This window comes from Cervus elaphus, chromosome 1 (assembly GCF_910594005.1).
Source record: "Cervus elaphus chromosome 1, mCerEla1.1, whole genome shotgun sequence".
NCBI lineage: Eukaryota > Metazoa > Chordata > Mammalia > Artiodactyla > Cervidae > Cervus > Cervus elaphus.
The window spans coordinates 89,318,920-89,331,574 of NC_057815.1; the positions used below are offsets into that span (position 1 = coordinate 89,318,920).

The 12,655-nt window shown below is 45.3% G+C and overlaps 1 protein-coding gene across 4 annotated transcripts in view; it reads right to left on the minus strand.

Moving 5' to 3' along the window:
• Window positions 1–3,062: 3,062 nt before the first annotated feature.
• The window catches only part of CKAP5 (cytoskeleton associated protein 5), a 97,165-nt gene continuing 87,572 nt past the window's right edge, over window positions 3,063–12,655 (minus strand). For 3 of the 4 annotated variants that reach the window (XM_043910851.1, XM_043910870.1, XM_043910861.1), the window contains 9 exons: window positions 10,264–10,443; window positions 9,360–9,547; window positions 8,770–8,845; window positions 7,882–8,070; window positions 7,652–7,789; window positions 7,152–7,235; window positions 6,903–7,062; window positions 3,919–4,070; window positions 3,063–3,778 (listed from right to left, as the gene is read on the minus strand). In XM_043910851.1, coding sequence (XP_043766786.1) covers window positions 3,536–3,778; window positions 3,919–4,070; window positions 6,903–7,062; window positions 7,152–7,235; window positions 7,652–7,789; window positions 7,882–8,070; window positions 8,770–8,845; window positions 9,360–9,547; window positions 10,264–10,443 — 1,410 coding nt within the window. In that variant the 3' untranslated portion in view covers window positions 3,063–3,535. The remainder of the gene's footprint in view (window positions 3,779–3,918; window positions 4,071–6,902; window positions 7,063–7,151; window positions 7,236–7,651; window positions 7,790–7,881; window positions 8,071–8,769; window positions 8,846–9,359; window positions 9,548–10,263; window positions 10,444–12,655) is intronic. The other variant, XM_043910878.1, reaches the window with a different exon arrangement.

Sequence of the window (12,655 nt, forward strand, 5' to 3'; positions counted from 1 at the left end):
GCCTCGGGACTCCCAGTGCTGTTCATGGGGCAGCTCAGGAAGAGCCAGTCCCACCACTGGACAAGCGGCACACGAAAGATCCGCCACCCCGAGAACAGGGCCAGGTGAGGGGGAGATGGCAGCCTGAACTTAGGAGCATTTCAGACGTTCCAGGCTTGCGGCCTTCATGGATTATGTCATGTAATCCTCACACAAGGTAGTAAACTGAGACTTGCAGAAGTACCTTGTCCAAGGTCACATGGCTACGAAGGGTCAAAGTCTGACTTGAAATACAGGAGATACTGAAGCCTGTGCTGGACTGTGAAGAGCTTGTCCTGGGACAAGCCTCCAGAGAAGAGGCTGGAGGAGGGCAGGCTAGTGAGGGGTGAGTAGTTACATCCATCTAATGTCATTAAGGGACTTCCCAGGTGGTGCTAGAGGTAAAGAATCCACCTGCCAATAAATGCAGGAGAGCCAAGAGGCAGGGGAGGGGGAGTTCGATCCCTGGGTTGGGAAGATCCCCTGGAGTACGCTTCTCCAGTATTCTTGCCTGGGAAATTCAACTGGCTACTCTGTGGGGCTGCAAAGAGTCGGATGTGACTGAGCACAGATTATTAAAATATCAGATCTACGCCCACAAAGGCTCAGTATTTTAAGTGTCTTCACTCTAAAGGGTTGTGGGATAGCAGATTGGAGTAGGGGCCCTAGCATCAGACTGCCTGAAGGTGTTAGTTGCTCAGTCGTGTCTGACTCTTTGCGACCCCGTGGACTGTAGCCCACCAGGCTCCTCTGTCTGTGGAATTCTCCAGGCAAGAATACTGTAGTGGGTAGCCATTCCCTTCTCCAGGGGATCTTCTCAACCTAGGGATCAAACCCGCATGTCCTGCACTGCTGGCAGATTTTTTACCATCTGAGCCACCTGGGAAGCCCATGTTTGGGCGTCAGCCTTAAAAAGGATAATCATGGAAATTTCCTGGTGGTCCTGTGGGTAGGACTCTGTGCTTCCAATGCTGGGGCCCAGGTTTGATCCCTGGTCAGGGAACTAGGATTCTTTAAGCTAAAAAAAAAAGGGGATAACCATGGTTAAGTCACTTGCCCTCCCAAGCCTCGGTCCCCTTGTGCGTAAGATGTATAGAATGACGTCGCTTACCTAGTAAGGCTTTGAGGGCTAAAGGCGGCTGTTGGCGTTGTGCACTCAGCAAAGCGTCTGGCACCTGGTCCGCTCTCCGTGGGTCACCGCTGCCCTTGTTCTGCCTGCTGCCTGGTGTGGTGAAAGTTCCTCGGCCACTTCCCTCTCTGGCCCCTCAAATAGCCCAGTGGTGGGGTTGTTGCTGCCTGGAATTTCCACTCCCACAGTGGTTATCAGACTTGAGTAATTTGTTTTCCTAAGAAATGGGAACAAGAAGTTGTGGAAGTGGATTCTGAAAGGGTTTGGACTCCTAAGAGCCACAGAACCATGAAGGTGACTTTTCAAGGCACATGCTTCGGTGTGCCGTGGTTGGAGGGCGGTGGTTGGACGGCGCGGAGCTCTGACACGTCGTCGCCCTTCTGTGTGGCTCTAGTTTCTAGCTGAGCTCGGCGTGTTGCTCTTCCTGTTGGGTGCATGTATGACTCAGGGAAGCGGGCACTATAGCCTGTGATATGTGTGGCAGGGAGTTGCCTCTGCTGTGAGACGCTGATCTCTCGGCAACCGCCTGTAGGACACGGAATTCTCAACTCCAGGCTCAGAGCAGGGTGGAGCATGGGTGGTCACCTTCTGGGCCTAGGACCTAAGGTCTTTAGACTTCATGGTTTAAAGCTGGAGGGGACCTAAGGTAGGTATCTTTACCCACCTCTCCCCTTCCTCTCCTCTTTTCCCATTCTCCTTTTTAAAATCACATCAAGGAAGAATTAGGACTGAGTTCCTCATTCTTAGGTTCCAGTTGACCAGAAAGTAGGATATAAACTGGAAACTCGGTGAGTGTGCAGGATCTTGGCAGCCCAGAGCTTTAACCCAGAGCAGGGGGATGGCATCAGGTTAATTGTAGTACCCCAAATCTGGTTTTTAAACAAGGGCGCACCTTCTCACAAGACTGATGGCCACTTTGGTTTTTCAAATTAGCTGTGTTAGTTCAGGATCCAAGCACAGCCATTCTTTCTAAATACGTTCCTTCTCCTCTGTCCCTTTCAGCGAAAGGCTTGCTTCTATATATATTCCCAATAGAAGGGAGAGGCAAATTTAATTTTTTGTTTCAGGCAGCATGTGGACCATCTGAAAATCATGACTAGAATCAACAGAAGATTAATTTCTCATCACCCTTTCATTTCTTGAACACCAGTTAAGTAAGAGGTGTGTAGAAAGGTTCCTTTGACTTAAATGTTTTCTGACTGTGGAAGGGGGCCTTGTGGAATGTGCTGCAGAGGTGAATCCTCAGTTTATTTCTAGCTTTTTTTTAAAAAACATGATTTATTTGACTATCAGGTCTTAGTTGTGGCTAGTTGTATTTTTAGTTGTGGCATGAGGAATCTAGTTCCCTGACCAGGGATAGAACCTGGACACCTTGGAACTGCGGAGTCTTAGCCACTGGACCACCAGGGAAGCCCTATTTCTAGTCTTCACTGAGACAGAGTGTGAAGCAACTGTCCGTCTAGATCCAGAGACTCGGCTAACCAGGCAGGAAGCCCCTGTGCTCTCCGTCTCCCTTTAGTAAGATGACCGAGTCTAGTTGTGGTGTGACGGCCGCGGCAGCCCAGCTGACCCCTGGGCACGAGGTCACATGCGCCTGAGCAGCAAGGTGGTAGGAGACCTGAGAGCTCCTTGGAAGCATGGTGATGATGTGATGGAAGTCGCGACCAAAAATCTCAAAACAAGGAAGAAAGATTTCTTTGCTCCCCTAGGAGCTGCACGTGGAAAGCAGGAGAGTTGAGTTCCTCTTATTCCAAAGGAGAGAAAGACAGCATCAAGCCTGTGGGCCAAGAAAACGCAGAGCTCCATCAGCAGCGATGATGACCCTTTCTCTAACTGGCTGAGCACCTAGCAGGTCTCAAGAACCGGCAATGGACAGCTGCCCAACACTCCCCGACAGGAGCATCTTGGAACACAGTTATAGTTAATGCAAACTTTATTTATAAAAGACTCTTAAATTAGTTGTATCATGCCATGCATTCATACAGAATACAGTGACCCTTCAGGGCTACAAGGAGAAGAGCTCACAAACTCAAAGGAAAACTAGTCAAGAGTTTCTAATAGTTAAAAGCTAGGAAAGATTAGGACAACTTTACAAATGAGCAATTAAAAAGAAAAAGGATATGGAAACTAGTCTGAGCTGAGAGGAGGCCCGCTGTTTACAGGTCTGTACACTAAACTAAGACACAGACAGTCTTCTAGAGAGGCAGGATGCTGGCGGAGAGAAGCGGACGATGTGCAAAAGACTCGTGCCACGACGACTCCTCCCCCAGGCCCACAGTATGATACACACAACCAGTCTGTGTACACTCGGCCTGCCGAGGCCGCCTGAACTATGAGGACTCCTAGTTTAGTCAACTAACGCGGCAGGGCGCCGGCAGTGGGGCGGCTTCATTTGCGACTGCTCTTTATTCTCTCCAGTCTTTTTTTCAAGTCGTCGATGTTGGCTGTGGAGGGGGAGGAGGTCACGGGGCCTGTGGGGTGGGTCTGGCTGGGGTCCGGGTCCAAGTGCTGGTGCTGCTCCCGCGACTCGCGGAGCTGGGAGAGCTTGCTATGCAGCATGTCTGTGGAGGAGGCCACCGTGGGAACTGCCGGTTTGGAGAGCAAAGAGCTCAGCGGGGGCCGGTCATCCTGCTGTTGAGAGGAGGAGAGATGCTGTCAGGCAGGGTGGGCCTGACCTCAGGGCAATACCCTCCGAGGCTGGGTCTCGGCCTCTCTGGCCAGCCTGCTGGTCATCACCCTCCCTGCCCCACACGGAAGGAGACTAGCAGTACCTTTGTATTGTCCAGACCGCATCGCTGTCGGAGAATTTTCAGTCTCTCTAGGTAGACAGACGGTCCCACCTCTTCTCCATTTGTGTTACCTAAGGAGGACACTGTGCTTGTAGCGGTGGGCACACACGTGACCTCCATCTGAGGGGAGATGCCTAAGGGGGAAACGTAGAAGGAGTATTCAGATATATACCCCCTGCCCTGACTGCCCTTGTTAGATCTCCCACTGAAGGGAACAATTTGGGCCTTGATTATCACCATTCTACCTGATGATTACCTGGCATTGGTGATAAAAGGTACTCTGAAATATATAAGATATACTTAATGAGAATTTCCAAAACTGCTAAGAGAAAAGCACTGAATTTTTTTTTTTTGGCCTCATCCTGTGGCATGTGGGATCTAGTTCCCTGAACAGGGGTTGAACCCACACTCCCTGCAATGGAAGTAAGGAGCCTTAACCGCTGGACCACCAGGGAAGCCCCCGAAGGGCACTGCGTGTTGCGCTGGGCCCTCCCGCTGCCGTCTGAGCTCTGCAGGGGTTTACCCTGTCACCCCTGGCTGAACTGGGCAATCCAAAGTGCCTGAGCCACTCCGAGTAAATGCTAAGTGCCCAAGTGAGGAGTCTAAAGGGCTTTAAATACTTTCAAGAATCAGACTTGATTTCGACCAGGTGATACCCAGGGGAACACTCTTATTCCAACCAGGGAGGACAGCAAGGAGCTCAGGAGGAAGAGGAGGAAACAGGTGTCCAAAGAGGAGGAGCTGGAGCATCGAGATCAATATTCTGGGAGGAGTGGGGAAAACCAGAGCCAAATCAAACCAAAACAAAATCTATCATAGTTCTAAGTTTCTGAGCAGAACCACCACAAAATGCAAGCATTTAAAATATCCAATTTGATATCAATGAAAAGGCATCACATAAGCCAAGAGCACTGGGAAGAAAACCCTCTACGGTAAACAGAAGAAAGTAAAACAGGCTACTCCCGACAAAAAGGGATCCTCTCACGTACAGATGAGAATACTCTGAGAGGGTGAAAAGTGAAGAAGAACGCAGCGATGCAGGAAGCCTGAGCACTTTCAGGCATTCAGTTACCGGTGGGGTCACATGCCTGCGTTGCAAACATTTAGCTTCCTCAGAAAGGACTCTGGACATAAGAGACGGAGGCCCTGTCCCGATGACCTCAACTAGGAACGCCCGCATGTGGCCTTTGACACTGCTCATGCGCTTCCAGAAGGGACTCTGGGTCGTGGAGAGGCGTAACTTACAGGGTTTAAAGACAAGACCAACTATCGGGAAAGCAAAAACAAACCAAAAAACCCAGTAACAACGAAACAACAAGAAACAAGAGAAGATAAGGGACAGTGCAGCCTAGAAAGGTACGTGGTGAGAGGGACCCCGACCAGAACGGAGACGCGCGGAGGGATAGTTTCACAGGCACAGAGTCTCGGGCTAAGAGTAGGTGAGCGTCCCTGCACCTGGAAAGAACTAAATACAGGACCACTGAGAGGGCTCTGCCTGGTGAGCGGCCTGCAGCAGTTGGGCCTTGTTTGGGTTTAAGGCTCTGGACAGCTATTTTTTGTCACTGATACCTCCGAAGTCTTCCTTTTGTCTCTAGATCCTTGAGCAGTCATTCTCTAATACAGGCTTTCTCACTGTGCGGTCAGTAACGTTCCAGCTTAACAGCAGGACAGGCCTCACCCATATACATTCAAAGTGCTACTGAGTGCTGTTATGTGCCAGGCAACAAGGAGGATAGAAATCTTTACCCCTGTGAATTTTAGATTTTAGCAGAAACAAACATCAATCAGTCAATCTAATGAACAAGATGTTCTATGGTGTGTCACGGGAGGTAAAGTACTAGGGGGAGTGAGGGGCAGGTTGCGAGTTGTAAGTGAGGCCCCCCTGGGTGACGCCGATCAGGAGGAGGAAACAGGACTGCCGTGGAGAAGAGCAATCTAAAGGCAAGAGGAGCCAGTGCAGAGGCCTTAAGGGGTGTGCCTGGCGTGTCCCAGGAATGGGGAGGGGGCTGGTGAAGCCGCAGTGGAACCGAAGTCAAGAGAGGGTAGCAGGAGGGAGACAGTTCTAAAGGGATCAGGAGGCCACGTCATGTCAGACTGCACAGACCTTTCGTGTAAGGCTTTCTGCTCTGCTGAATGAAAGGGAGAGCCTGTGGAAAACGCTTGAGGAGCCTGTTTAGATGCTCTGCGGGGGACGTGACCATGGGAGATGGGAACAGAACTGGGGGTGGCGGGGAAGGTCACCAGTGTGGGTGGATCCTCTGTGTGTCTGGCAAGGGAAGTCAGAAAGCTCTCTCTGTTTCTTTCCTTGGCTGTAGGCAAGGCAAGTGGGCTCTTAGTGCCCCAATCAGGGACTGAACCTGCACCCCCTGCACTGCAAGTATGGAGTCTTAACCACTGGACCACACGACAAGTCCCTCAAAAGGATTCCCTGACAGGAAGAGAAAACTCAAAAGCTGGGGGCTGAGCAAACCGGAAGGACAAAGTTGCCATCCAGCAAGATGGAGAGGAACGCAACTGGAGCAGGTTTTGGGGACTACCAGCAACTTGGTGTTTGATGTCAGGCACGGTCTCTCAGCTGGGAGCAGGGAGGAGAGCTGAGCTGGACAACAGAGAAAACTGGGCTTTGCTGGCACAGAAACTGTATTTAAAGTGCTGGGAGAAGAAGTTAAGGGGGTGAGGGTGAGGACCCAGGGCGACACCAACATTAAGAGCTGGAGCGCCCTGGGGGCAGCAGTGAGGGGGAGGGGACCGAGATCGTGGAGGCCCAGGGCCCGGGAGAGGCCGTTTCCAGGGACAGAGAGCGCGGCCGATGCCAGACCCTGACACGGATCGAGGCTGAGTGAGAGCTGCCACTCTGCCTCACTGTGGCCGTTAAGACTGAGAGGCATGGACAGAAACGTAAGCCTGGCGGAAGCCCTAGTGGCCGAGGCGGGGGCGATTCTGAGCTTTTCCTGGAGTCACCTTACCTGCTGAGGACGGAAGACGGCCTTTACCCTCTCTCTCCATCTCAATCACCCGAAGGCCTCTCTCAACATAGCTCTGGAAAAACTGGGAGGAGTTTTTCAGAAACGGTTCAATGTCAGCGTCTGAATATTTCTTCTTGTACTCATATAACTCTGCTAGGCCCTGGTCAACAAGGAAAAGGAGGTGGAGACAGATGTTAGTGACTCTTCCATAAAGCAGATCCCCATCTGGGTCAACCTTTTCCCTCTCACCTCTTTAGTGTTCTCTTTAGAGCCAATCTTCTTAAAAATCTCAGCTAAGAAATCATTTACTTTGGCCTTTGATGATTTTTCATCCTAAAGACACAAGGAAGGAACCATTGGTTAGATCTGAGTTATTAGGTAGGAACCAGTGGTTGGATAAGAACTGAAAATCTTATCTCAAACTTCAGCCCTTCCTTGTATGCTGCAGATAACAGAAGCCGCAGAGCTGCAGAGGTTGCAGCAGAAACGGTAACAAGTCTCAGGTTTTCAACTAAACTTAGGGAGGAAAGTCCCTCCCTAAATTTATCTAGAGACACAGATGCCTTAGGCATGGACACAGAAACTTTTCTTAGGGACAAAAAGCACAAGGTTAGAGTTTATATTTGAAAACTTCAAGGTGATTGGACTAATCCCTGAGCCTTCACCTTAGGCCCTAAGAAAGACAGGCTCCGGTGACTCATCCCTTTGGCAAGACCACTGCTCTCAGTCTTTCAAGTCAGGACACTCACAATCCGAGAGGCTCCCTTCTCTGTTTCCTTGTCAGACTTGCTCCCGCTCTGCTCCATGCTGTGCTTCATCATCCGGCAGAGGTGGGCCTCCAGCTCTGACTCGTTCTTGTTGTCAATCATAGTCAGGTGGTCTAGAATCTGAGGGACAGACGTGTGCGTTGAATGGCAGTGGTCCCACATCCGTGATGTTCTCTCAAGCTACCACGGGAATGGTTGCTGTTCTCACTCACCTTGGGCCCTTTTAGTTTGCATAGAGTGTGCAGCAGCGTTTTTAGGGTCCTTATGGGAAATTCACTTTTGCATTGCTTGAGCTTTTCTTTGGGGAAGACCTTCATGAAAATGTGTATGTCCAGGAGAATTCTGTCCAGATTAATGCTGTTGATGGTATCAGGCAGCAGTCGAACCATCCTCCAGAGACACTATTTAAAAAGGAAACGAAAGTCAGACGGAGTCACCGAAGAATGAGGATAATCTCTGTCACCATTGTTTTCCCTAAGCTCTGGGATCACCTCTAAAGGATGGTCAGGGATATGAAAGTGGCACCTCACGAACCTTCGAGTTCAGCGGCTAACGTGAACAGTATCATCTGCTTCACCCACGTGACCGGGTGAAGTGTGACAAGTCACCCACCTTCGTTCCTCTCCCACACCCTAGAGATGGGGCCTTAAACAGTAAGTAAATGAGGAAATTCTGTCCTGGGTTGGTTTGACTCCTGAGAGTAGTTCATATTACCTCATCAAATCTACTCTGAGGAAACAAAAATATTTTACACTATGACAGTGCAGTAACAGTATTACAATGTTACAGATATGTTCATCTGCAGTTTTTCAAAAAGAGACCAAAACATTATAAGTCTATACATATTTTTCCCCCCATGAGAAATGAAATTTGTCTCATCAAACTTCTTGCCTTTAGATTCTAGGAAAACAAGATATTCACAAAATAGTTCTATCTTTTCACTGTTTGAGACCAGGAATTTTTTTAGGCCTGAACTGGGGGTACAGAAGGAAAGGAAAAATGGAGAACAACTGTATTATTCAGGTGTGCCTGGCTGACTTACTTTCAATCCTCTTTCCCTACACTTTAAAAGAAAAGAGATCAAATTATGTCAACTTCACCTTCATAACAAGCTCTGAGAATTTGGGAGAACTGGCTGTTGCTAGGAGGCTGTCTTGCAGCAAAACAAGAAGGGCACTAGAAAACAAACCCAACACAACAGCATTAGTAAGTTTCAAGCCTGCATTCCAACTAAAGTCAGTAACTGAAAGGCCAAGTGTAAGCAGTCTCTATCCACCCGAGAAATGAAGAGCTCATGCATCAGGAACTGTCCTTGATTACTCAGTCATTAAGAAAATAAACATCACTGAAGCTTAGTAAGTTACCAGTTGGTAAACGGTAAAGCTTGTAGCTATTTCTCATTGTTACTGGTAGTTAAGAAAGGAATGTACATGAAATGAAATGTATACCAAAGAGGAGGTAACTGACAAATTCCACGGTCCTGTTCTAGAAAACTCGTAATACTGGCTGGCTTCTTGAGTTGTTACTTACTATAACTGCTGTCTCAGGTTGGAATAACTGGTTCTTGAGGAAGAGAAGAGTAATAATTTATCAGACAAACCTAAACTTAAAACTGATCTAGTACCTTTTGGTTTCTATGTGTAGACAAGAGAGGCTGTTCCAGACTCTAATGCTCATAGTACAAATATACCTCAGGATGTTGGTCTGGTCTGATTTCTCCAGAACTTTCACCACCAAGAGGTTCACAGAGCGGATCACCTGCTGCCCTTCCTCCAGATCTTCAATTCGAGAATCTAGCATTAAGGTGATGAGGCCATGCATCAGGTCTTTCAAAACTCCAGTGGAGGCCTCCCGGGCGAGGCTTTCTATCTGAAACAGCTATCCAATGATAATTCTGTTAGAGAGGCGTGAAACTCAACATACACAGTGAGGAAGAGAAACATGGGCAGCACAGTCTAATAAACGATTATACTGTATTTATAAAAATTCAAGAGGGAAGCAGGAGGGGGGATCAGGATGGGGAACACATGTAAATCCATGGCTGATTCATGTCAATGTATGGCAAAATCCACTACAATATTGTACAGTAATTAACCTCCAATTAATAAAAATAAATGGAAAAAAAATTCAGAGTACTAGGAAAAAAATAAAGATCACTACTCTCCCAAACCTCCAGTAATAGTGAAAATTAATTGGCATGCTTCCTACTCTTATAAAAAGTATTTTTAATGTGAACACATACTTCCTATTCACAACTGTAAAAAGATCTTATTTTTATGATTACATAAATTACACCCTGAGACAATCATTACTGACAAATCAGTTTCTGTAAAAGCCAACCAAGGCCCAACCATGACTGATGAAGAAACTGGCAAAAAGCAGAATTTCAGGTAGTTTGTAAGTCTCCTCACAATAAGATGAGCTGGAATGTTGTCCGGCGTCCAGTGGAAGCAGTCAACAGCTTACACGGAAAAATCCCACAAATGATATGTGTTTCCCACGTTTCACTAGAACATCAGAACCGACTCAGGCTTGAGAACCTGGGTGGGATGAGAGACTGAAGGGAAACTCGGGATCTGCAGAGGTAGCCTTACCGAAATCATGTTGCCAATGATACAGCTATACAACTTGATGATTTCATCCTTCTCCAGTTTCTCGTCTGCCATATGCGTGTTGTAGATGAGTCTCAACTGCATGAACGTAGCTATGAGGAACTGATCAATATGGCCAGACATGGCTTCGGCTTTGTCTTCCTGTCTCAGGACCTCATCGATCTGATAACAAAAATCCAAGATGTATTTTCCAAGCTTTATACTTCTAGGTAGCAGGAAGACACTACGAGTCTTTGCAATATTTATTAGCAAAGCACTTCTAATATCTTAACTTGAAAAAACTCAATCACTTAACAAATAACTAGTCCTTAGGGACTCATTCAATAAATATTTACAGAGCAAGATACTATGGTGTGAATTAACTGTAGCTCCTATTCTAAGAGGCTTGTCATCTAGTTTAGGGGATAATAATCCTTGTGTTTAAATGCTAATTTATTAAAGAGAGTGTTTTTATACCCAGTATGTCATTTGATTATTCCAACAGCTCTGAGAGGTAGAAACAGACAGGGCTGGATGTAAGATCTTCATTTACCAGATGAGAAAAATGAGGCTCAGTAAAATCAGGCTACTTAGTTCAAATTCAATACCCAAGTTTTCCACATCTTGATCCAGGTTTTTTTTGGTTCAGTAGACTGGATGTCACTAATAATAAAATGTTACTATGGGAAAAACACATACTTCCTATTCACTACTGTAAAAATATCTTATTTTTAAGATTACATAAATGACACCGAGACAATCATTACTGACAATTCATGACCACTTTTTCCTGCAGGCTGCTATGCTGCACAACTCCAGAGGGCACCGTCTATGCAAAGTGCAACGTGACTGGTGCCACCTTGTGCTGAGAAGCTGGTGGTCCTACTTTAACTTCTTTACGCATGTATACCCAAAGCACATACAATTTTATATAACTGGAACAGTTTAATAACACTTTCAACATGGACAAAATTTTTAAAAAATATAATATATATATATATATTACATATATTAAAAAAATACATATAACCATACATGCACACATACATAGGGTCAAGGTTTAGGGCACTGTTTATTCCATATTTATAGTATATACAGTTTTCTGCATCTAGCTTTCCTAACAGAAAATTATGAAAATCCTTAAAGTCAACAGAAACAATTCTACTCTTAAAGGCTGTATTATATAGTCCACATACAGACACACCAAAACGTCATCATTCCCTGACTGATCAACTAGTTTGGATATCTTGCCCACTATAATTTTATAATAAACATCTTTGTGTACATATATATATCCCAAGGTACTTGTCTTTTAGTTTCTAAAAAATAAAGGTGTGCCCAGAGTTTAACTTTTTAGGTTGAAGGATAAAACATTTAAAATTATGCTATGTTGTTTTCTTTAAAAATGCACTAACGCTAATTCTCATTTCTACACGTAATGTGTAAGAGTACTGTTTTTTCAGTGTCTCTATCAGCTGGAAGTATTATTACTCATTTTCCTTTTTATCACTCTGAAAGTTTAAATGTGATGATCTTATTTTAATGTGCATTTCTGTGGTGGGGAGGTGCTGGACATCTTTTCACAGGTATTTACTGGCCATTTGGATATTTTCTGTGATTTGCCTATTCTTATCCTTGAGTTATTTTCTTTTTTTAGGTTCTCTTTTTCTCAAGAGTTAGTAAGAGTTCTGCTTACTGTAGTTATTGGTCCTTTATTGATCATAAGCAAATATATCCCACAATATAACACTTGTTTATTGAAAATATACAGTAAATTTCTCCAAATTAAAATCTTAAAAACTTTCATATGATTAAATTTGTCCTTTCATTTTAGGTTCTGGGTTTCCTGCCTTATTTTTCAATGGTTTCCCCAAATTCCTTGGTTATTTCAAAAAATTGGGATCGGGGATCAGTTGAATCAAGTTTCCAGAGAGTGGCATACATGCTTAGTCACTTTAGGGTTACATGTGTGTTATCTTATTTTTTTAAAAGAATCTCTTCCACATCTATGGTTAGTTCCTTTTTCACCCCGGTACTTATATTTTTGCTCTCCAATCAAGCTAGTAAGGGATTTTTAATTTTAAATCTTTTTTTAAAAATAAGAACTGGCTTTTAGAATTTCATGAGTTTTAGCTATATTACCTACTCTCAAATTTTTTATTTTTTTACTTTCTAAGTACTAAGTTACTTTATTTTAGCCTTTCTTCAATAATAAATGCACTTCAGGCAATATATTTTTCTGAGTTCAGTAGCTTCAGTATAGTTGTAGAGGGAAATTATTTCCTTTAAGAGTTTTGATTTTTTTTTTCTCTTTTTTATTTTTTAAACTATGAAAGTACGATAACACATTTACAGAAGACTTGGAAAATACAGAACAAAGTTACACATAGTGCCC